Here is a 27,123-nt window from a genome sequence, read left to right on the forward strand (position 1 = left end):
CCGCAAGGCACACATGTGCCATTAAAGACGAATATCAGATGGATGTTTTTTTTTATTTGGCGCCTAAAGATTTCCAATATGTCAAAAACGGACGCTTTTCCGGCTCACATAAAACTCAACGAACCGAATGAAAATAACTTTAAAAATTTAGCTGCCAACTTCAGCGGGTGCATCAATCACAACACATCAAATATGATTTACACCAGGGCACACACCCGTTCGTTGATGATTGAAATGTAGCGTTTTACTATCATTTATATTTATAAATATTATCTCGATGGAAGACAAATTATACTGACCGGGGTTAGAGCTGATCGTGATAGGTCATTGGGCCGCGCCGATTTATGAAGATTGTCAGCACAAATCAGCACCAAATCAACTCCGTTCCAAAGTCGTTCACACCTCGCGGTTTCCCATGTTTGCTCTCATTAAAAATTCTGATTCTGATGAAGAACGCTCATGTTTATTGAATTCCGAAAACAACGACAACTTGGCGAAGGCGAAACGCATCCGAATGTAGTGTTTTCTCCTCTATCAGTCGGTATCGTAGAAAAATCTCCATGGCAGGATTAAGCTTTAGCTACATCGTCATCGTCGGTCGATACGTAACAGGTTTTTCTTTGTTGCGTGCCAAATCGTGTGCCGTGCCGATGTGTGATGACCCTCATCAATATGCAACACAAAATTAGGAAGACGAGAGAGAGAGAGAAAAAGACAGAAAAAAACATGTTGGAACCCTCCGTCAAGGTCGCGGAATGCGATTTTATCAAAACAACCAAAAGACGATTATTGAGTCACACGAATCACTACGTGGACGATACCTACCTATGGAGCGAACGAACAGTATCTTATCCAAACCACAGACAGGTGTTTGGAAGAGCTAGAGGACGCTAGAGGACGCTAGAGGAAGGCCTGGTGATGTGTGGTTTGTATTTGAAGTTTTAAGAAGGACTCCCAAAGACTTACGACGATTGACTGACTGACTGACTGTGTCGATTCGACGTCGTTTGTGTACATTTTGCTACTAGCAGCGTGTGGCAATGCCAAATCGTGAGACTCGAATCGAAGACGGCAAAACAGGTTTCGGATTCTTACACAAGAAAGCACGACGCGTGAATGAGCTGGCTTCTAAAGAGACTTAGGAATTTTTGTTGTTGCCATTTCTGATATCAAACAGTTTCCCGAGATAAAAATGGACGCGGAGCTATTGGCAAAACTATTGAACAATAAACTAATCTAGAGTAAATGTTTATACTAATAAAAACGCTCTAAACTATATCGGTTATTAGCACAAGAATATGCTTAAACATAAAATCGGTTTCGTTCATGTTTAGAATGTACTTGAAATATATAACACGATATACGCACCAATTTAAACAAATGTGTTTTGATAAGTATGAAAAGAGGATTCGAATGCAACTGACATTTGATCCACCCCACCCTGAGATGATTGAGTTTGAATTTAAAGTGCAGTTTTTTGAAAATGTCCCAACTTAAAACCAAATTTAAGTCATATAAACTCAACATTAACATTTTTGTCAAAACATACAAAGAAGGCTTTGCTCACGATCTCTGGAATGAGATCAAAAGAATCGCAATACGTCAAAAGATGGCTGAGATATGGCCGATCCAAATTTTCATGTTTTTGAGGGGGTGATCCCAAATTTTTGGCCGGCAGTGTATATGGTCGGTTTTAAGTGTAGGTAAAGATTCATAAATGATATGGAATTCCCTTTTCCCCTCACTGGAAAGAGGACACTATATTGCTACTTCGTGATTGACCGAGGCCATCAATTTTGAAGAATGGTGTCTGGGATTAACATCACATTCACAATGTCCAAAACTGTTGCACTCTCTTTGAACCATGAATAACGGCGCCGGCCACGTCCTAGTAGTCAAGAGATAGTTTGGAAAAGGTAGAAAAGGATGAAAGATCAATATCGCGCTTTAGGGCCGAGGTCACCTCTGCATCCTAGCAAAGAATTTTGTTCGAGGAATGGGATAATGGATTTGATTAGGAGACACTTTTGACTAATGTAAAGGTTTTAACAAATCCTGCACTAAACGTAAAACAGCCTGAATTAGAAAACAAAAAAAAACTCATATAGGTTGAGATATACAGTACCGTTCATGTATGTATGTATGTATGTAGTTAAACTCACCAGTGGCTGGTAGGTCTTTCGACCCGAGTCGGTACGGGAAGTCTCGATCGCACATTCAAATATTGTTCATGCTTAACTCATCAAGAATATATGCAGCACAACCAAGGGGTCCGTTACCACTGGCTTGGGACAGGTTTGAATCATCTCACTCCCTTCAAACTGTTCGAAACAAATAAAGAATCCTGGAAAGGTACCTTAGTGCCCTACACATGATTCCTAATTTGCCGAGATACTCCGGCTGGCTTGAACCCCCTGTCGGCGCCACTGATAGCCCATCCCAGATTGTCAATACATAACGCCGTGTGTGACTGCCTTTTTCTGATAGTGTATAAGCACCTTGTTTTGATTTCCCCCGCATTGTGAGCGTCTGTATTAACAAGTAAGGAGTGATAGTTAGTTGCAGTGAATTTTGAGGAATTTCCGTGATTCTCCAGTAGGAACGGTATCACTAGAGGCCACTTGAGGAAGTTCAACAGTTTTCTATTCATCCAACCGTAAGTTGTCTTTTTATAATGTGTTAGGATGGATTAACAATTCACACTGTTTGTTTATACAGTGATCGCACTATTCCGATACCACTCGATTTGTATAGGCAATTGATGATTTGCCTGATATTTTAATTGAGCTTCGTTAACCGTAAGTGCTAGATGTTTTTACTAAACGAGTCGACCTTAAATAGCTTCATTTCACATTTAGTGATATCATCATCCGGACCGGATAGATTCGGGATCAAAAGACGAGTAGCTTAGCTTAGCGTAGCCAACTTTCTCGCACTAAAATGTAAGTGTGATCGAACTTTAACTTGTGCTTAAACCTAAAACATGTCCCTAAACCTAAAATCGAATATGTATATTTTAGCTTTGAAGCTGCTGTAAATAAAACACTGCTCTCGAAATTTAGTGTCGAGCCCATTTGAAGTAACATTCCCATTTGAAGTAACACCCACAATCCATTGTATATCAGTTTTCCGTTCGTTTGATGCCCTGTCCTACCCCCCACTAAGCCCCCATAATAGAGTTAAGCTATTTGAATTTATGAATATAATATACAATAATAAAAAATAGTTACAAATTTTAAGCATCTTACCTCGTACCATTTGAAAAGGATACTAGAATTTATTGAATGGATGGATAGTTATCTTTATCCCATAAAAAACATTTCTTCTGTAGGCTTTCCATCTGCTGGCTAATCACAACACGTTGCAATCCGCATTTAAATCATAGCAAGCCAAAACTTAAACATACGAAGCGCAGTTCAAAAAAGCAAAACAAAAAATGGTGGCTTATAACGTTTAGGAAAACAAATTTCCTCCCGTCATTCTGCTAACTATTCTATCCATTTTTAAATATCATCCAATACTATTTTTTCCAATTTTGTACCGTAACAACCTGTTATTCGCTTTTTTCTTGTGATTGGATAGATTCTTGTAAACATGCACCGGAACCTATGGTTCTACACAATTCAGTTTCCCGCAACCGCACTTTTAGAACAACGGAAACAACAAATCACCGACTTTTCAACGGTATTGATTAAAGAATCCCTCACCCAATGCGTCCCCTTAAATACACATAAACTATCAAATTTTTCAATCGAAAATCGATGGATTTTGTATTCTTGTATTCCTGATTGCTCCAGCAAAAGCACCGTTATTTTTCGATCAATTTCTCTTACAAAGTTAACATATTGTTGTCATACAGAAGCACCCTTAGGTGGTTACTTTTAACGGATCTTTTTGCAATATTTTCGAATATATTTTGTAAAACTTCTCCATTTGAAAGAATGAAACAAATCGGCGGCGAAACACGACAACAGCAGCACGAGCCAAATACTTCCGCACTCGCCCCAGTTATGACTTTCCTTTTCAACATCATAAAAACCACACAAGCTCTTCCGAAAACTTTTCCGATCACCAGCAGCCACCCGTCTGGGACTCTAAATGAAGCTCCATATCAATGATTTTAAAAAAACATTCCCCGGCCTTCCGGTTATCACTGACTAATTCTAATGGATGATGAATTCCAGCCCCTGATATTCGGTGGTTGAAATTTTCGTTCCGTTCATCTTTATTAAATGTATTTAAACTTTACTAAACGAAATATTCGCGGACGAAAAAAAAAAAAAAAAAAAAAAAAAAACGCGTGCGACTCGCCCAGTACCGTTCATGTATAGAAATTGGAAGCAAGCGCACTGTCACTTCGACTTTGAACTTCCATAACTTTTTACTCTGATGATATTTTTAGATTAATTTTTTTGCTTTAGATAGAACGATTGATTGGTGGAGGAAACGATATTGTTCTCATGAATCGTCCAAAATTCTATAGAAATCGCATTTCAAGGTTCATGCCTGAAATATTGCACCTCGCGTAACTTTTGATCTCATCGATAGAACTTTTCAAAAACTTCAGACATGCTAGCTTTATATTTCAACAATCACTCTGCAAAATTTCAATAAAAAATGTAGCGTAGTTTCAGAGATATTGCAGTTTGAATGAGAAAAGTAGAAAAAGTCCGATTTTCGTAGAATTAATGTTTCTCAGGCCACAAAAACTCCAGAAAGCTCAAATTTTGTGTTATGATAGTGTGATAGTTGATCTATATAATGCAAAAAAAAAATGATCTAAAAATATCATCAGAGTAAAAAGTTATGGAAGTTCAAAGTCGAAGTGACAGTGCGCTTGCTTCCAATTTCTATACAATTATGAACGGTACTGTATGTAGAATAATTACGAAAATCGAGTTCCGAATATGGCAGTCGAAAAATCTAATCAATCTAATCTAAACAATCAATTCAAATAAATAAAAAAGATTTATTTTTTCTTCTAGAGCCTTAAAAAAGCATTAGTATTTTGAAGTAAATTTGTTTACTCTATTAACCGTGCCCTACACTTGTCTCTCATATTGAATTTCTGTTCTGTAAATCAATTCAGATTAACTTTTTGTTTAATATAAAGATCATCAATTTATCCTCATTTGATTGACAAAAAAACAAGTATTTAATATTATCGACTCTAAAGCAATGATTTTTTTTTAGATTGAAGAAATTTAAGATTATGATTAGAATACAGTTTTTAGTAGTAAACATGATAATATTTATAAATTCTCGAAATACAATAAAGTATTAAGAAAAAATCATGCATTAAGTTTTGATCGAATTAAAGAAAATTCAACAGATATCCTGTCCATAATTTTGACAGTTTGGCTGCAAGACCAATAAAACGGTTTGAATTGAACGGAGTTTATGATTGTACTAGGAAAATAAAATTTGAAAAAGGTACATATTTATGTGCAGCCGTTGCAAAATCATCATGGAATGCAATCAAAAATGAAATCGGTTAGTTCAGATCGTAGGCTGCGAAGCATATAAACAAGAAAACTCTTTTAAGGCTTTTAAAACAGCGAAAACCAATGTTTTCGTCACGAAAATTGTTTTTTTTCACAGGAGCAGAGTATTGGCAAATCATGATTTTTTTTGCAAAACATTCAGCAAATAAATACTTTAATATGCTAGGAACTTTTCCACGAGTCATTTGAATTTGTTGGAAATTGATTTTGCACAAGTTTTGTGCTCAATCAGAACTCATCTGTCGCATTGCACCGGGTTTACAGTTATCGATCATTAGCTTCCCTTTAACGCTTGATTTGAACTTTGTGGACATTCTTGACCATGTTTACATCCATTTTTATCACTCAATTCATAGTAATTTTGGTTTAAACAACAATTTTGACAGCTCTAGATTTGATAATGATGGATTTTAAAGAAAAAGGTGTACAACTTTTTTTCTCGTTATTGCATCATGAATATCTCGGGAACGCGTAAGTCATAAATTTTGAAGAAAAAATTTCGGATAGTAGTTTTTACAATACAATCATTATTATTCACGATTTGATAAAATTCACGACTTTGATGAAATAATGCATGACAGCTTCTAGTTTAATTTCTAAATATTTCACCATTAGGGCCTTGCGATGGATCATACAGTGAGTAAATTTAATATTAGGGTTATTTATATTAATTAAGATTAATCACCGTGATTTATGTTTTGAAATTAATTTTTACGGCCTTATCGGTGAATGTTATGCTCTCATAGTGAGAACATTTCAAGAATTGAAAATTATAGATGGATAGAAGAAGATTAGATGAAAATTATAGGTGTTGAAAATGAGCGGGTAGAAATTTTTAAGAAGCATTTCACCACATACTTAACTTTTGTTCAATCACGGATCAACTATTTTGAAATGTTAGAATCGGACAGGGTTGAGTCTAACACAACACAATAGTTGATCTTGCGTGGTTCGCACTGCGAAACTTGCAGTGCGAACGAACAAAAGGAAAGCATGTGGTCGCTCTGAAAAGCTCCCGTAAACGGTACAACGGTTCTATCGACGTCAGACTTGTACCGGTTGTTATCTTTGCGAGCGATCCAACCGGGTTTGATTGTTTTTCGCTTCGGTCGATAGGGTGGTACAGACTGGCTATCGATGCAAAGAACAACGTTTTTTTGATTTTTTATTAGCCAAATTTAATTTTATTAATTAAGATTAATCACCGTGATTTATGTTTTGAAATTAATTTTTACGGCCTTATCGGTGAATGTTATGCTCTCATAGTGAGAACATTTCAAGAATTGAAAATTATAGATGGATAGAAGAACAATCAAACCCGGTTGGATCGCTCGCAAAGATAACAACCGGTACAAGTCTGACGTCGATAGAACCGTTGTACCGTTTACGGGAGCTTTTCAGAGCGACCACATGCTTTCCTTTTGTTCGTTCGCACTGCAAGTTTCGCAGTGCGAACCACGCAAGATCAACTATTGTGTTGTGTTAGACTCAACCCTGTCCGATTCTAACATTTCAAAATAGTTGATCCGTGATTGAACAAAAGTTAAGTATGTGGTGAAATGCTTCTTAAAAATTTCTACCCGCTCATTTTCAACACCTATAATTTTCATCTAATCTTCTTCTATCCATCTATAATTTTCAATTCTTGAAATGTTCTCACTATGAGAGCATAACATTCACCGATAAGGCCGTAAAAATTAATTTCAAAAGGGTTATTTATTTTAACAAAAACCGAAAAACAATTAATATGACCCAGCACAGCTGGAGATCCATCCTAAGATACAGAAATGCAGTTTTCCCTTTGAAAACTTGGTGCACTGAAGTATTTAAGAAGTGTAGATATTCGAAAAAAAATGTAACACTATGTTTTGTGAAAAACTTTTGAATGCATGGATGGAAATAGACGAAATTTTCAGTGAATCTACATAGTAATATGTACGTGTGCAAAACTTAGTGACGATCTGTCAAGTGATTTTTGAGATAGCGTTCAAAACAGAAACTTATATATAAAAAATTTTAGGCAATCAGGAAAGTTCCGGTGGGAGACCCAAAACAGCTGAAAATCAACTATTCGACCAAGGTTCATCTGGTAAATCGTTTAAGGAGTCCTAGAGAATCCAGCAGTGAGCTAAAATTTAAATAAAAGTGAAGATGATTGATTCCATGAAGTTAAGGAATGTAAGAGGTTTTATCAAGCGCAATTCGAAAATTTAAATGGGAGAAGTGATAAAAGAGGTAAATTTTTTCTGATTGGTTAATCTAACTGAATAATAAACAGTCCTGAATTAATTTCTAGAAGGTAGAACAGCTGTTCACTGGTAAAATTAACAAAATGATCAACCCTTATCCGCTCTTGAGTGTATTGGAAGTTTGGCGCCTTGTAATTTTATTCGATTGCATCCAAATAATAGAATTTCTTCGGGGACCCTCAGTGAGTTCTTGAAATCCTTAATCAGGCATGTCCAAAACACGCACTGCACTGTGTTCTCTGTTTCAAACACGCCACCGAGTGCATACCATCAACCACTCAGTGGCAGTGCTCGATCGAGACGCTGCATTGTAGCGATCATAACACCGGTGTCAGTGGCGGTGCTTTGCTTATCGTTCGGCAAACACCGGAGCCGAGTGCTTTAACTTCGGAAAGGCACCGGAGCCGAGTGCCTTCTGTTTCGTGAAAGCACCGGAGCTACATGCTGCTTGCTAGCACTGAGTAGCAAATTCGAACGATCATACCCAACAACGCGGCGGTAGTAGCTAGGTACCGTGTGGAGTTTATTATTGGGATGGATTTGAATCATTTGGGGTGAAGTTTATTACTTCACTGTACAGTTGTCCATCAAGATAGAAAGTTCATGTCTTCAGCAAAGTTGTTTGTATTGACATAATCTGTAACTTTGTCGAAAATATTAGTTTTCTATCTTGTTGGAGAACTGAATGGTAGAGTAATCATCTTCACTCCATTGATCAACTACACTCTGCTCTACGGTACCAATTTTTTTTATTCCGCTTCAGATCCTTGTGCTTCTCTAAACGGAACTGGTAATGCGTTTGGGATAAAATTGTTCGGGTGGAGAAAAAGTTGGTATAGAATGATTTTGTTTTTCGACAGCGGATTTAATTTTTGCAATAAGGCCGGAAAATTTTTTTTAAATGTTTTATTTGATTAATCTTATACAGGGCCGAGTTAAGCCATAGGGGGGCCCGGTGCAATTTTTTTTTCTCGGGGGGCCCCTATGATTCGATTTTTTGTTCAAATGCTATCCCAGAGAACACAAAACATTTTAAACGTAAAAGAACTGGATATGAAGGAAATTTTTGGTAGAAGAATAGTTTTAGTACCTTGAAATAAAAATTATTGATAAATCAAGTGCAAACATTGTGGAAGAGCTTGGACATTTTTAAGCAATGAAAGCTCTGATTTAAGCTTCAAAATTTTACATTTAGTTCTCAGTTTTTGTTAATACCCTTATCTCCAACTACAATTCTCTGATTTAGAAAAATGAACAGATAGATATTTTAAATGATTTTCATTTTATCATTGATCGTCTGGTTTGTGATTCATAGAGAGATATTTACCTCACGACAATTGAGAAGTTTCATGTAGATTTGAAACATTGAATACAAAAAAATAAACAAAATAATGAAATTCAAATTTCATAGAGATACAGATATAAGAGTTTAAGAATTCAACACTAAAAATCAGATTAAATTCAGAATCACAATTCAGTGTCTGAAATCTTAAATCATAATTTCAAATAAAATTTTGAGAAACAAAATATGAATCTAATAAAAGAAAGAGATTCAAAGTTACAATCAGAGCAAAAATTGTACCAAATGTGAATTTCAATTTTATATCTGTGAAACACAAAAAAAAACGTTTTCATGAAATGTTTATGAATGTGATTCTCATCAGATAAAAAAATTTGTTATCATATTGTTATTCTTAATGTGACAAAACTGGTATAAGTGCAAAAATGATCGTTTGAAAAAAAAAAATAGATTAGAGCTTTAATGTTTAAAAAACAGATTCAGTTATCATGGAAAAAGTCAGATAAGGAATCCTAATGACCATGAAACTGAACTTATGTAACTGAAGAACCAACACAAGACTTCAAAATGTCAATGAATTGAATCTGGAAAAAGATAAGATTAAAAACATAGAAATATTCATGTTAAGAGAATCACTCAATGATATTTGCAACTTAACTATGAGATCATTTTTAAAAATAAGTTGAAAATGTTCATATGAATGTTCATAACATGAGAATTTCAAGTCTGATATTGTCTGATTTCAAGACAGATATTGTGATGGAAATTCAATAAAGAAACTCTGTATTATTGCAATTTATACAACTACAAAAGATTTTATTTTTAAAATTTTGGAGGGAAAAGGGTTGAGAAATTTATAAAACAACGGAAATTTCAATATAAATGATCGAAAAGTGAAAATAATAAAAATACCCAGTATTAACCCGGATAAGATTCTGAAATGCTTATCATAAAGTTTCTCTGTTCTCTCTTTGCAATGTGAGTCTGTTTTGGTGAAATTAGCTGCTATTTTAGTGCAGTAAGCATGACTTGGAAAGTTAACATAAAAATAAACATCAATATTGTGTAAGACGTTTGTATGCAATGAAAATAAGGAGATTGATTAGTATTAAAAGGTTATTTCTCATGTGTAGTTATCAAGTACCATAGCAAATAGTTCACTGTTCAACTTGATAAACATCATGTTTGCCAAGTTTTTATTGCTTAGGCGCAAACGATCATCGGTTGATCCAGAAAGAATTTTGTTATCTCTAGATTGGATGACGTAAATAAAGATTAACTTCGCATTGAGAAATAGGGATGGATAAATAAAACAAGTACTATATTCGGCGTACTTGTAAATTTATTGTCTTACACATTTATTCATATCGATTCTAAAAAAACGTTTATTCACAGTGTGCTTTTAATCGAACAATGAGAATTGAGCGAATAATGATGTGGACTGATTTGCGGTTGTTTTGAAATTTGAATGCCATCGAAAAGTTTTCATGAAACAATATTAAAATTCAAAAAAGCCAATTGGCTTAATCTGTGTTACTTAGGATATGAAAAACAATCACCCATAACGAGGGATTCGTTTTGCAAACGAACTGTTGCAAAATACACTGGTTGGAATGGTTCAATAAATTGGTGTATGAACTGCCAGTCGAGGGTTTCCAACAAAAATTCCATATCAAATCTTATAAGTTTATTTCTATTTTTTTTTTTTTTTTCATTTTCCTCCCCTTCCCTTCTTGATCATCCAAAGAGTCCATTGACAAAAGAAGAAAAAAAAATTTGTTCCGGCCTTATTGCGAAAAATTAAATCCGCTGTCGAAAAACAAAATCATTCTATACCAACTTTTTCTCCACCCGAACAATTTTATCCCAAACGCATTACCATTTCCGTTTAGAGAAGCACAAGGATCTGAAGCGGAATAAAAAAAATTGGTACCGTAGAGCAGAGTGTAGTTGATCAATGGAGTGAAGATGATTACTCTACCATTCAGTTCTCCAACAAGATAGAAAACTAATATTTTCGACAAAGTTACAGATTATGTCAATACAAACAACTTTGCTGAAGACATGAACTTTCTATCTTGATGGACAACTGTACAGTGAAGTAATAAACTTCACCCCAAATGATTCAAATCCATCCCAATAATAAACTCCACACGGTACCTAGCTACTACCGCCGCGTTGTTGGGTATGATCGTTCGAATTTGCTACTCAGTGCTAGCAAGCAGCATGTAGCTCCGGTGCTTTCACGAAACAGAAGGCACTCGGCTCCGGTGCCTTTCCGAAGTTAAAGCACTCGGCTCCGGTGTTTGCCGAACGATAAGCAAAGCACCGCCACTGACACCGGTGTTATGATCGCTACAATGCAGCGTCTCGATCGAGCACTGCCACTGAGTGGTTGATGGTATGCACTCGGTGGCGTGTTCTTAGTGGGACAAGGCACCAGTGCCGCACGGTTCGGTGTTTTTGCCAAGCCTGTCCTTAATTTTGCATCATTGATTTTTTTATTGACGCACCTTGAAAGCCCAAGAAAAAAACTCTCTAATCAAACCTTGAGTGTCAATTTGACACTCCTCGCTTAAAACCGCTATATCTCTCTTGTTTCTCAACCGATTCTCACAAAATAGTTTGTAGATATAGTTTTGGAAACCTCGTAATGTAACTCAAATATTTTTTTCAGACATTATTTACCTACAACACTTCAGTTTTACGTTGTTCAAAGTCTAAGAACGAAAAATCTGAAAAAATATGCTTCGGGAAAAAGACTGAAGATTAGCTACGGAATGTTAAAAATAATTTCACTTAGTGTGAAGTTAGAAACTGTACGTTGCACATATATTTTTTTTTTGATTTTTTTTTATGATCATTACCTTAAGAATGTAAAATTGGTGTAAAAACCGTACGTTTCAATCAATGAACCGTGAAAATTGTTCATAAATTTTGAGAAGAGGATTGAAAAGTTGACGAAATTTGGCACATTTTTGCATTTTTAGATTGTAAAAATACTTGTTTGTTTTTGATAGGAGTTTAACCCATTTAGGGAATTCTTCCTCGAAATAGTAAAAATAGGAAACACAGAATTTTGACGCATTTTGAAAGGCAGTTGAAATTTCGAATTTTTTGATTTTCTTGCACGATTCTCTCAACTTTGCACTGGCTTTTGAGTATATTCACGTTTTTCGCAATCAATTTATATTCACCAGAAAGCCAATTTCATACCGATTATAGTGGTGTAATATAATTACATAAGCGCTGCAATACTTTACAAAAAATGATAAATATAAAACCAAAAATATATCCAGAAAATTTACGCGGACGCTTGCGTTTTTGTCTGTTTTCAGTCATCCGCATCTAAAACAAAGAAGTTAGAAAGGTTCAGCGTTTTTGGCGCAGGTTCAACGCCAATGTTCAACGCCGAATACTCAACTGGTACTGGTACCACCTTATGGATTTGGTCGTTTTTGTCGCCCAGTCCTACCCAATTTCGGAACGTACAAGCAGCTGCTAGCTTGCGCTAACTTTTATGAATATTTAGAATGTATTTCACATTTTTATTTTTCATGGCTTTCTGGCGAATATAAATTTATTGCAGAAATCTTGAGTTAATACACTCAAAATCCAGAATATAGTTGAATTTAAGTGCAAACAAATCTGAGAAAATGAAAATTGTCAAAAAGGTTTGAAAAACAGCTACTTTTGAAAAAATGTCAAAAATTCTGTGTTTCATATTTTGACAATCTTAAAATGCAAAAAAGGGCCAAATTACCTCAACTTTTCAATCCTTTTTTCAAAATTTATTTGGTGTGACTTAAACAATTTTGACAGTTGATTGATTAAAAAGTACGGTTTTTACACCACTTTTTTTACATTCATTGTGGTCATGATCATAAAAAATTACAAAAAAATTTATCCTTGTGTGCAACGTCTAGTCACGAACTTCAGCTTTCTTGGACACTAAGTGATTTTTTATTTTGAGCATCCCGTAGCTGATCTTAAGTCTTTTTCTAAAGCATGTTTTTTCGGAACATTTTTCTTAGACTTTGAATAACGGAAAACAGAAGTAGGTCAAAAATGTCTGTGAAACATATTTGAGTTACATCACGAGGTTTTCTAAACTATATATTTTGTAAAATTCGGTTGAAAAACAAGAGAGATATAGCGGTTTTAGTCAGGAGTCAAGAGTGTCAAATTGACACTCCAGGGACTGTAACGAGTAAAAATTTAAGGGACGGATGAGGGTTAAATAAAACTGAAATATGATTTTTCAACTTATATAACGTGCATTTAGCCTTTAGCTGTGATTTATTCTGGATCAAAATATGAATTTGCTAAAAACTTGTTTACAGTTTTGACTCCAGTTTCAAAACTACTCAGTTGATCTTAAATACTAAAGTTATTATGAATTCGTTGAATTCGTATGGCGATGAAAATAATGAAGATAAATACAAGATTTTTCGATGAAAATCGTTGTTCTGAACAAAGCGTGAACTGCCGAAAAAAAATTCTGCTGAAGGTTTTAGTAGGTATCTGGATCTGCATTTGTGGGTCAGTTAAAATGTCCAACTAAGCTAGAGAGCAGATTATCGCTCCATTTCGAGCTATTCTCGATCGTTCCACTATACAAATTATGTCTTAGAGATATCTGGACCCAAGGTGGTCACTTTTGTGCTTAATAAACTATGAAATGAAAAAAATGAAATAAGGACATGAATCCATTTAATGCACTGTAGCTGAATACCCATCGAAAAATACTGGGTTATTTTGAAGTTTGAAGTAAACACTACGAAAACATCTTGAGGAGTTCGATCCTGAGGAAGAAATGAAGAAAAAGTTAATTCCCGTAGCTGCAGCAAAATGTGTACAAAATTTAATGAATGTTAGACTGAAAATGCGATTGTATGGATATAATATTTAATTCTAATGAAGTAAATATGCCTAAAGTTTACTAATGTGGTATATTTCGTTGCCTGAAAATTTGAAAAAGATCGGTCAATTAGTTTATTTTCTACAGCGTGTTTCTCGTGATCGGGAATGCAAGTTGGGCGGGGTTTGTAACATCTTGAAAAATTTTATCGTTAAAGTTTTGATTTTGAAACACATCAGATTTTTGTTGATTTTATTAATATACAGCCTTCCTTATTGTAAACTTTTTTAAACCAAAAACGCCATTATTTTTGAATAACTCCCAATCGAGCATGCAAATGCAGTACACTTGTGATTCTCTATATTCTGAACATAAAGTTCATCATCAAAAAACGTGAACCATTATTTGCTTACACATTGAAATCCATTATTGGTCACCTCTGTCCGGGTCATTTATGCATAAAACTAAAGGTCACGTTTCATTGAACTTGTATGCGGTAACCATCAACATTTTAACGTATTTCGTTCCCCTCCCCGAATATTCCAAAGGTACTTACCCAACTACATCTATCGAATCGAAGCTGGTGCATTGCATGTGCCATGTGAGGTAAATGTTTGCTTCTGCGGTTTATTTTGTTTTCTCCGTTTCCTTTTTGAGTTATGTTTTTTTTTTTAGTTATCATAGTTAGGTCTTCCGCCATATGCGACTGTTGGGTTAAATTTCATTACAAAAGGCTATTTTTATGGGCCTATGTGGTAGCTAGGATAGGAAGGGGCAAAAGATCATAGAAAAAACAGACTTCCATAGTCACAGATTACAGCTTGCACCGCATTGCCCTTCATTACTAGCGGTTTCAAAATTATTACCATTTATCTTTTTTTTCGATTGCTGCCCCAAACAAAACGGTAGTCCGAGAAATTGTAGAAAGATGCGATGGTGATTTGTTTACCTGACGGATGATTTTGATTGATGTATGGATATGGCCGTTTACATTGTTTCACCGAAAATGGAGGGTGAGGGTATTTTGTTATTTTTTACTCATTTTCGGTGGGCGGCGTATTTCGGGCTTTATAAAGATCACAATGGATTGGTTGAAGCATTTTTACCCCCTTCAAGAGTATCGCTCCGATCGATAGAGGTCTGTTTATAAACATTACTTGTACTGGAAAAGCTTGAAGTTTTGATCAGTTGAAGAAAAATAAACAACGATCACTTTGCAATTCCAACATTCTAAGCTGCCTTGATAAGTTAATTTGACTCACATTAGGCTCCTTATCGAATAATCGTTGCTCGAGATCTATGTAATTTACTGAGACATGGAATAAAAACACGCCCTTGATTTGGCCAAATAAATTACTGTCTTTGCCATGAAGTACTTTATAGACCATGAACTTTCACTATTTCTCAGGTACCGAGCGCTAAAACACCTTGAACTAACCCAATGACGGCACTTAAACTTGGCTTAATATAGGGTGTCTCATTATGTTTAAGCACGATTTAAAACAAATAGTATAAACACAATTTAGAAGCATATTATTTTTTTTCACTTTTATGTTCTCTATAGTCTTCTTTTATAGTGGATCAATAAAAAAATATACTGCAGTCAATCGTAGGCCAGTGCTCATTAGCTTCTGCACAGACTGCTTTGCAATTATTTTAGCCATTTTTTTCCAGTCTTTTGCATATTCTTCGATAGAATTTGCAGGCTTCACAAGTTTTCTCAAATACGATTTGGTAAGGGCACAAAAAGTTTCAATCGGTCTCGCTTGAGGACGATTTGGAGGATTCGTCTCCTTCGGTACGATCTGGACTTTGTTGGATTTGTGCCAACCCATCGTGTCTTTTACGTAGTGAATTGATGCCAAATCCGTCCAAAATAACCACGGGCGTAAACATTGTGTCAGTGGGCACGAACGGCTCTTAAAGCATGCCACATTCACATGTGGCTTCCCGATCAGGAGGGAAAAACAAAATTATATCAAAATGAGATATTTTGATACTTATTTTTTTCTATCTCAATGAGTTATAATTCAGTACTCGTAGGATGTTAAAATATCTCAAATTATATCAAAAAATCTATACGATAATAGCTAAATTATATCAGTTTTTGATATGCTCCTATCAAGATTATATCTCGTTAGATAGCATAGTTTGATATTGAACATAACAAATTATACCAAAATTATAACTTATCAAGATATGAGTGCTTCGACAAAATTTTCTAGTGGAAAGTCAATAAACCACATTATTTTATAAAACCATGCCCCATTTTTGGTTTCCCAAAAATTTGATTCAATTTTATGAATCTGTTGAGCGAAACTCATTAATGTAAGGTTTGAGCCGTTGACTTCGATGTCCGTGTTTCAGAAAAAGTTGTACGTATATCAAAATAAGATATAATCATTTTATTTTAGGACAATCCGAAAAAAAAACTTGATCATTGAATATCAGCTCAACCCCATTCAAGTTTGTCAATCAGAATAAGATATACCATCAAGACGCCATTCACCGCCCAGACACCATTTACCGCCCAAAATCACCCTTTTGTGTGTATTTTGAAAAAAACTAGGATGTTTTCTCCAAATATAAGACCGGTGTTCTGTGTCGGCATCATTGTTCGACAATTTCACCGAAAAAACATCACTTAATTATGCTAACTATAGCCAGAAATAAAATATTTGGTTTTTCGTTTCCGGTCAAATTATTGAATTCGACGCCTGTTAGCGAACTAAGCATTACTGTACTCCTAGGGCAAAAAGGGTTTTTGTTTACTAGATAGTACCTATTGGACCTAAAATCGACTTGAAACGATAGTTTTATTTTCGTAGAATAGATTTGCATCAAAAAATTTTCGATTTTTTCAATAGTTGTTGTTTTTTGAAGCGTTTAGTGATGGGCGGTAATTGGTGTATAAAAAAAAGTGTGGGTTCCTAATGACCGGTCACGCACAATTTCTTTGTTTTAAACGCATGTATTGTGTCAAATGTGTAAACTGTAAGAAGCATTTAGTTTGATTATGTTAGAAAATGATGTTTTATCGCTGAAAGTAACCAGTTACTTGAGGTTGTTTGCCGGGAATCATCATTTTGTCAGTCAGCGCACTTTGTTAAAATTTGTACTAAATTTGCGGAAAAAATTTCACAAAATGTATTCTCTAAAGAGCCAAAATATGGTTTTGACAGCTCGTTGTATGGAAAATACTAAAAAACACAGTTTCCGTGTTGTTTAGATAGTTTTTCCTTAAGAAAACATTATCGATACCCGAAAAAGTCGAGTGGGCGGTAATAGGGTCAGTTGAACACCCCAAAGTTTAGTTAATTATTTTGAAAAGCGTACATTTTTCGCATTCCACTAATTTTTTAATTTAAAGTAGAGCAGTTTTGGGATGTATTGGTAAAGAAAGCGAATAAAAATCTGCCGTCGTTTTTTTATTACACATGTTTGAAGTTGAAAAACCGCTTAACTGGGCGGTGAATGGCGTCTTGATGGTAATTCAGATTGGAAAAACTTAAAATCGAAAATTTGGAGTACTTAATTATAACTGAATCAGATGTTAATATCTTGGTTAGATACGTTTGAGTTATTATTTTGATATGCTCTCCTGATCGGGTTGCCAAACCAACCGAATTTTTTGGTAAAAATTGATTGCTTCGTATCGCCAATACTTTTGCCATTCCGAACAGTGTAATACTGGTCATCTGGAAGCATTTTGTATTCAAACTTGCAACGGGTTTCGTCGACGATGATAACGCACACCGATTTTCCATACAGCAGTTGATCATATAACTTACGAGTTCTTGATTTGGAGGAAGCAGCCTGTTTTTGACTCGGCTTCGGCTTTTTCTGCTTCTTATATGTCTTTAGACCCAATCTTACCTTGGTACGATGGACGGTGATGAAAGAGTATCCATGTTTTTTGCCACATCCTGAATTGGGACAGTTTTCTTACTGGCGTAGGCACGCATGACTTTCCGGTCCAAAGTTTTGTCCACCGAACCCGATTTCCGCCTAGATTTTTTTTTGTTCACGAAGCTACTTTCCTCTTCATACTTCCGAATCGAATTTCGGATCACTCATGCTTCCATTTTCACCAACTTACTTGGCGAAATGTTGGGGATAATACACCATTTGTGACGATATTTTTGTGCTTCTCCGGGAAAATGCTTCTCCTTTTCACGAAAATTATGAGAAGTGGAGCTCACGATACACAGAGTTTCAAGTCAAACTGTAAACAACAACACCCAGCAGAAATCAGTCGTTTAAACGTCATCCGAAATGAGCAGGGTTGTATCAAAATCGTGCTGAGACATAATGGGACACCCTATAGTGCCGTACAAATTCCCCAAGGAACGGCCATGTGTGTATGTCGTGCTTACAAGATTTACATTTAGTAGGTAGTGCCTATTTCTCGTTTGCGGCCGCGTGGCATCCAGTATAATGTAGGTTACATAGATGGAAGTTCGAAGCAAAACAAAACAAAAAACAACGTGTGGGTGGGATCTTTTCAGCCGGCGAAAATGACAACAGTAAAATATGTGTAGCCAGATTGGGACGATGATGATGATGCGTGATTTGGAAATTTGCTGTAAACATTTTTGGAATGTCGTGTATGCGCAGCAGCGGCACAACAAGCAGTGCTAATTGTTCCAGCTGGCATACCTAACTATTTTTTATTACGATTTGACAGGAATAGCTAAAACAGTTGAATGGCTGGGCTTTTAAAAAACAGAGGCACGAGTCAATGAGGCAGGAAAATTGTCTAGTAAAACACATTCCATAAAACTAATTGTGAAGGCAATTGCAAAAATAAGTTTGAAGAAAAAATGGAAATAACTTTGGATTTGTTAGGATTCAAATATTAAAATTCGCCTTCCCCAACCACAAAAAGTTTAAATAAAATGGAAATATGTCGCCCAAAAACTACAATGTATACGAAAATTGAAATTATAATATTTAAGTCCAACACGAATTGATTCAGCAATCGCCGAGCCGATTACTGGGTTCAATCCTCTTTCCGCATGGAAATTCTGCGCAAAATAGATAAGCATCCTATGCACCAGGCCAATTCCATCATTTGATTTTTCTACCTAGTTTCACTGTTATGTTGAGCAAAATAAAAACCTTGGCCAAGCTATAAAATAAACTTCGGGGCCGTTATAAAACTTTGTTATAAACAACACTTTGGTGACTGATTTTTACCTATGATTTTTCTCAACAATGCACGAATAAAAAAATTAAAACAAATTTTGTTTGTAACTTTATGTTTATACATTAATTATTAAGTACCCCTTAATAGTTTTCTTATTGAATCGTAACTTCAGAAAAGTGGTCCTTAACCTAAAGGGTAGCGTAATTTTTTATAATAAAACCTTAAGAAACAAAATATGGAATTTGCTGAATTTGAATTTATGGTTGAAATCTTTCAATTTGTTTAAGAGTCTTAAGCTTAACATAAGTTGTTTTTAGGGTAGCCTTCAATTTCTTAAATAAAAAACATTACCTGTACTCAAACCAATCTTCCAAACTCTTTTGCAAATTCCAAGATTCTAACATTTGATGAAAATAAATAAAAATTTTCCAAATAAAAAAAAGTTAGCGATAAAAAAAAATCGGATCAAATTTGCTTGATGCAAACTTGAACCAAATTTATGATTTTAGTTTGGCTTAAAAATCTGCTATGAAGATCAGGTACATGTTTCTTTAACAGCCAATACTTTTCATAAAGACTCAATTTCATAATGACAATCCTGTAGATGATTATTTTAAATAAAATTTAGGATTTTTTCCAAAAAACAAATCTTAGAAAATGAACTTAAGTTATACTTTATATTTGTGATTTTCATGTAAACTAATTTTGAATTAAAAATTTAAAATCTGGAAATTGCATTGACAAACAAATTTTTAGTTTAAACTATTTACATACAAGCTAAATCTTTTTTTTCTGAATTTTGTATCTGCATTCTAAATCTGAATTCTGAACCTGAATTCAAAAATTGAACTTTGAATCTGTTTCCGAAGTCACATACGAAATGTACAAAAATACGATTTCCGAATCTTAATTTCAGATCACAATATAAGGAGCCAAGTTTTAGAGCCTTCATTCATGAATGTATTATTAAAATTCTGTAGATCTGGTTTAATCTTAATTCATTTTTTCAATTATTTATTTTTTATCTGTATTGTGAATCTGATTTAGAAGGTGAATTTCAAATGATAAAACTAAATTTGAGTTTTCATTTTTGGATCGCCATTTAGAAGTTTGAAATGTATAAATTTTGTGTTATAATTAAGTTTAAAAACATCGAATTTGAATATAAAACAAAATTCTTCTTTTCTCGTATTCGGAAATGTATTGTCAAAACATTGAAAATGCATATAATTTGCGAAAAACATGGTTCAAATTTGATATGAAATGCAAAACTAAATTTGAACTAGAATTTCGAGGCAGCTTTTCATTTCTAATTTTTTATGATTATTCGAACTGAACATCAAGAATCCTAAACTGGATACAGAATCAGAAATACAAAACTAAAAATACAATTTTAGTTACGGAAAAAAAATGGAAAAATGGAACCAGAATCTCCGAGATGGGTTTAATTCAAAATTGAATATTCAGACCTTTGAATATTCTATGAACAAGTGAGAAAATTATGAAAAACTGTAGCAACATTTTGAACTTGGGATGGATTTTTGAGGTTTTGGCATTAGTTTTTAGTCTAGATTGTTACTATTGAATAACTTTACTCTATTATCACAATTTGATTATGAATTTTAAATTTTAAGTCTAGAGTAGAATACCTCGCTTGCTTTTTTGGTTCCTCATGGAGGGGAGGGTGGTTGATCCCCAAACCCCTCCCCCTCTCCGTTCCTATGGTCATGGTTGCAATACTCGATTTTTGCATAACTTTTCTTAATCATCCAACCTGGCAAGCCTCGTTGGATGATTTTATGACTCGTACTGAAAACAACCCGTTGATTGCAACTATTTGCATAAACAAGTACATATTTTGATTATGGGTACTGGAAAAAAACTAAAACCCAAGAATGGCAAAACAAGAATTTCACTTTAATTTTCTAGAATATACGCAAAAAATTATTTTAACACATTGCCGACATTATGCGGATTATTTGTTGTGACCTGAGATACAGCAAACTGCAATATCTTAAAAATTAAGCAACACCCATTGTTGAATTTTTATAGTATTTTCTCAAACACAAAACCACTTACATGACACCAAGGTTGCCGAAATTACAGAAAAATCTCTAATTTCACAGAATTTCGAGCAAATTTTCATCACAGTGTCACAGAACACAGAATTTTGGAAATATTCACAGATTTCACAGATTTTCTAAATTTTGAACGGTTTTTCCAAAATTATAAATTTTATCTCGACATACATTTTGAATTTCTAACTTTGTTTTGGAATAACATGATAAGATTGGTAATGTTTATTGATTTTTCTTAAGTAAAATGTTAAAAAGACTCATTCCTTCATGACTTTTCGGAGAAATTTATGCTCTTTTCATCACAGAAAAACCATCACAGAATTTCTGGGTAAAACAGAAAGTCAAGATTTTTTTTTTCGGAAAAACACAGAAAAAATTTCGGCAACTTTGCATGACACTTAGAACATACATAAACCCGATCATTTTCGGCTAATTTAATTTTAACCTGCAAAATTTGAAAAAAAGCCCTGTAAGCAAAATTTACCTGTTTAACCCGATTGAATCTTCGGGTGGCACTTTCCAACTGCGAATGGATTTAATCAAAAGCGATCGATACGCACTTTGAAATAGACATTCCGTACTGCTGGGAAAAATTGTGTTAAATTTTTCGATTTCTATAGAACTTTAGACGATTATTTGCTTACGAAAATAATATTTTCCATCCAATAACTAGTAACACAATTTTTAAAATTTTATTTTAAATCATGAGATTCTGATTTAAAAACACGAATAAATCATTTGTTTAATTTTTCGTTATTACTGTATTCAGAAATTTAAAGCTTGATTGCTGGAGTGAAAAAATGTGCCCATGATCTCCCCAAAATTCTATAGAAATCACATTTTCAGTTCAATTCAAAAACACTGTACCTAGCGTAACTTTTGATTCAACAAATTCAACAAAACGAAGCCTAACATGTCTCAAAAATTTAAGACATGTGTTAGGCTTTGTTTCTCGAAAATTACCATGGAATTTGCCATACGGAGAGCCGGATTTCGACGTCGAGGACGATACTTTGTTGATGATTATCAGAGGGCGAAAAATATCAAACCTACAAAAGTTGATGGAGCAGAGTAACACCGTTCAAGAAGAAGACGTTCAGACTGATGTGATGAATAATAAAGAAATTGTGAAGGCTCTTTTAAATCTCAATAAGGATACTTCATTCTATGATGGCAATGATACAATTTCGAAAAAAGCTATTTCTTCGCCAAGTGTGGATCCACTAGTCGTCATATCATTCACTTTAAAACGAGGGCAAAATTATTGTTTTTTTTAATTTATTTTCAATGTTAATGGAATCACGAAAAATAATTCCAACGGATAAAGGAGTTAAAAAAACGGATAATCGAACCACGAATAAACCAGGCATTATTGAAATGTAACGGATCAAAAATGATTTATTTTTTATAGGAATTTTACCCATTAAGGTCAATTTTATTCGACATTAAAAATGATTGAAATCTTCAATTATTCTATGAAATGGCAAGAACTTCAAGTTAAATATTTCAGACACACATTACATGTTTATCGTTGGGGTCCGATCGGGCAGAAAATGGAACATTTTTTCCTAGCGCTTGTGTTTTATTTCACCTCAAAAGTGTCTTCAGAAAATTTGCTCCTTCAAGTATGCTTGATAACTTGAAAGCATTAAAAAATTAGTCAAAGTCTATAAAAAAAAAATGAAAATTCCAACTTTTTTGTTTTAAGATTTGTTGAATTTTATGCTTTGTTGAAAACATTAAAACTCATCTCTGTTCATAGCAGATTAGAGTTATAGACCTTTAAAAGTTTCTTTTAAGTAATTTTTTTATGTTCAACTATTGTTAGAAAAGAGTTGGAAAGGATGAATGATTTGAAGAAGTTAAAATCCGACAAATTAAAAAAAATAGAAAAGGGTTTACATAAATAAGATGTCCTAAACATTTGTTTTGCAGTTTTGCAGAAGTTTGCAAAATTTTACGGCATTTCCTAGCAAAGTTATTACAACTTCAAGTGTTATTTTTTCTCAAATTCACGAGCATTTATTGCAAAAATGTGCAAGTGGATTTGTAAAACTGATAGACAACATGGAAGCTTGAACAAACGCAACAAATTGGTGTTTGCGCCATTTGTCTTCACACGCTCATATTTGAGTACAACAAGCATATATTTGATGTGTTTTGCGTATTTTCATGCAAACATTCTCGCATGGGCTTTCATTACGTCGTATGAAACAAAATGTAAACAAACATTTTTATAAGGAAAAAATACAAAACTGACATAAACTAGTCCCAACTTCTTTCCATTTTAGTATATTTGTAGCCTGGACAACATATTCTATATGTGAAATAAAAATTTTAAAGTTGTTTTGATAATTTTTGCAGCAGTTTTCTGTGAATTCTTAAGGTGTTTCATTCTACGTAATAAAAGCTCACGCGAGAATTATTTTCAATTATCTTCTGCATAGCATGGGAATCAATTTTTGTACCACTCTGGTACGGTCTTTGTAGGGCAAATATCAATTTCGTACAATTAATTTTTTTCCTATTATTTGAACTCGGAATTCGGAATTGTATGTATGTATGTATGTATGTATGTATGTATGTATGTATGTATGAAAACCCACCAGTGGCTGATAGGTCTTTCGACCCGAGTCGGTACGGGAAGTCTCGATCGCATATTCAAATATTGTTCATGCTTAACTCATCAACAATAATTGCATTACAACCAAGGGGTCCGTTACCACTGGTTTGGGACAGGTTTGACTCATCTTACACTCTTTCAACTGTTCGAAACAAATAAAGAATCCCGAATGGGATTCTACTCATGATTCCAAATTTGCCGAGATACTCCGGCTGGCTTGAACCCACAATCCATTGTATATCAGTTTTCCGATCGTTCAATGTCCTGTCCATTCCCCCCACTAAAACCCCGTAATAGAGTTAAGCTATTTGAAATACAGTTATTTATATCATTGATCATTGTTTAAACTTACCATAACATCAATACAAAAGAAATTATCACGGATACTTATCTTTGTGTAGCAAACTAGTAATCTTCCAAGTCACAGTAAGCCGTGATTTAGACGACATTTAGAAAACCGCATGCACAGCAAAGGAAAACAACTGATTCCAAGCCATCACAAATTTTGTTTTAATGAAAGTGATTATTTGAAAGAAAATGCCCACACATACTGTTTCTACACTTGAAAAATGTTTTTCTAATTCCAAGGAAATGCTTTCATGAATAGAGTTTTAGTACCTTCTCTAGGTTCATTTCTCTTCTCTCCATCAGCGAGTCAATTCAAAACAATTTTCCAATAGTCACAATTTTAATTTTTGGCACCATTCCCGATGAAATCCAAGGAAGTACACATTCGAAACCGATGGAGATATTTTATTATTCAGTAATTTTCTTTTTGGCCAAACTATTGGCGGACTTTTCTTAGAAAACTACAATTTGGGGGCAAAACACTAGCGAAAATGGCTCATTCAAAAGCTCACCCATGCTGGGGGAATAACTCGTTTCACTTATAACAATATCACTGCCATAAAATGTATTGGTCACCGATGTTGTTATCTTCCTTATCAACCAAGTAACTTTTAAAACATATTTAATAAAAATTTTAGGGAGCTCGAGAAAAACGCGTGCGATGCTCGAAAGTCATCGCCTACTCCTCATTTGAACTCGGAATTCGGAATTGTACATAAAATTGAATTTGATAGTCTAGAAAACTTACAATCAATATTCATAAACTCTGAGAATTGATAAACGCTAGGAAACAAATAGAACATTGTTACTAACAAACTGTGACAAACTCTGCATAAAGACGAGGAAAGTGAAACTCTAAAAGTCAGATTCTCTATAGTTACAGAATTTTGGGGATCTGATATTTATTGTTCCATTTTTTCTTTTGATCAAAGTATTTATTTCGAAAGAGAAAAATGAAAACAGCTTCTTTATCTGAGATCTCAAATTGAAATATAAAATGCTTCTACACTGATTTAATAATATTGACAATAAGTCTTCCGCGAAACATCAATCCCATGGCCCAATGCGACCCCTGATGCTGTAAGCTACTGTTCTGGTTCAGTGATTCGAAGAACTCCTCCTTCCAGTGATTAAAATTTTGTCGTCTCACAACGGTGGCAGAAAAGAAAGAAAGTTCCATTCAGGTGCAGTCGGTTGAGCGAAGGTAGGATGGAACAATTGAATGCAGGTATTCAGCATCGATTTGTTTGAACACTGATAATTATAAGCCCAACCATCAGTTGGATACAACTTTTTATGACTAGAGACTAGGGCACAACATTGCAGCACGTTCCCTTTCCAAATTCCAGCTTCGTTAGACAAAGGACTGTTAAATCAGTTGATTATTTTTACAGACGAACCTACATCACCTGTTTCCTCGACAGGGGTACGCAACATTATTATTGATGCTACTAATTCTGTAAAAGGTATTTTTCTGTCTCGTCGTTGAATATTCAAATCAACCGAGACGAACGATTTTTCTTGGGTAGGGCCTTCCGAATTTTACGTGATTGGAATTTGATTTGAAAAAAAGTGTTTGGTACGTTATTCTATTCGTGGTTTGAATGCAATATTGTTGGGAAATATCCAGTAACGCTCGGTTGTCTTCCTTTCGAAATTGTCGTTGACCTTGAAACCTAGAATGCAAAGTGATTGAAACGATAGTTGTCGTTTGAAGTACGACATGGTGGCCAGAGTTCTGCTGCATTCTGGTAACAGGTTTAAATTTAGCAACAAACCGCTAATAAATTACTCTATTTTTACACGGATCTTTGCTTACCAACATTAAATACAACGAACTAGAATCGAATTTGCATTTTCTGTTTTCCCCTGTATTTTCTTTTCTTAATCTGTAGTTTCTATAACTGAGATAAATTTTCAACAACGTTTTAATAAATTTTATTTGCTATATATTTATTTCAGATCCCAGAAACCATCTCCCACCGGATCGGAAGGTCTGTTGAGGTACCCGCATCAAAGCTTTCCGGGTCAGTTTCCCGGATCGGTTCATCCGCAGCAACATGGCAATGGACCTCCTCCGCTGCATAATAAACCCGGCGGATTCAACAACATTTCTCCGCTGGGCCAAAATTCATCCGCCGTGCCACCTCCTCACAACAACCATCACCATCAAGGTATGAACGAATCGAATATTGAATCGAAATTGAGCCCTGATGCAAATGGTATATCAGCAGCAAATCCTGCCAACCATCACCATCACCATCACCCGAACCATATAGGTGGGCCTGCCGGTCTTCACCCGCAACAACCTGGGCAACCGTCTCCCGGTGGACATCATCATCCGCAGCAACCTATGACAGGAATGGTTACCGGTAATGGGCCCATGAATGGTCCAGCCGTCTCCTTCCCTGGTCATCACCATCAATCGAACCCTAACCACATGCATCAACACCAACACAACAAAATGCCCTCGCCAGGATCGGTGACGGGATCGATGACGGCAGCAGATCCTAGTGTAAATAGCCTGAACAACAACAACAACAATATTCATCCCAGTACAAAGGCAAACAGCCGAGCGTCCAGTTCCAGTGGTGGAAACGTATCGGTAGCTCACAGTACCAGTTCATCCGTACAGACGGGAAGCACCGGCCAGCAGAGTGGAGCGGCAGCAGGAGCGGCCAAAGCCGAGCAACGATTGACCCATGAACAGGTAGGGAGAGAAATTTGTAGAACATTGTGGTTTTACGGACTTACAACTATTTTCATTTATTATAGTTCCGTGCGGCACTTCAAATGGTAGTTTCCGCCGGAGATCCAAGGGAAAATCTGGAAAACTTCACCAAGATTGGTGAAGGCTCAACCGGTACCGTGTGTATAGCGACCGATAAATCTACTGGTAAGTTTAAGAATTTCTTTTCATTCTCTGGGGTAACCTGAGGAATCTTTTTCAAGCCCTTCCCCTATTTTAAGGGAAATCAAGGGGGTATGGCCAGCGACCACCTCCAATCTGC

General features: G+C 35.0%; 1 protein-coding gene across 4 annotated transcripts in view; it reads left to right on the forward strand.

Moving 5' to 3' along the window:
- LOC129748153 (serine/threonine-protein kinase PAK mbt) overlaps positions 1–27,123 on the forward strand; it is a 71,234-nt gene that overhangs the window by 24,065 nt on the left and 20,046 nt on the right. For 2 of the 4 annotated variants that reach the window (XM_055742661.1, XM_055742659.1), the window contains exons 3-4: positions 26,075–26,822; positions 26,888–27,008. In XM_055742661.1, coding sequence (XP_055598636.1) covers positions 26,075–26,822; positions 26,888–27,008 — 869 coding nt within the window. The remainder of the gene's footprint in view (positions 1–26,074; positions 26,823–26,887; positions 27,009–27,123) is intronic. The other 2 variants (XM_055742662.1, XM_055742663.1) reach the window with 2 other exon arrangements.

Source organism: Uranotaenia lowii, chromosome 2 (assembly GCF_029784155.1).
Source record: "Uranotaenia lowii strain MFRU-FL chromosome 2, ASM2978415v1, whole genome shotgun sequence".
NCBI classification, from domain to species: domain Eukaryota; kingdom Metazoa; phylum Arthropoda; class Insecta; order Diptera; family Culicidae; genus Uranotaenia; species Uranotaenia lowii.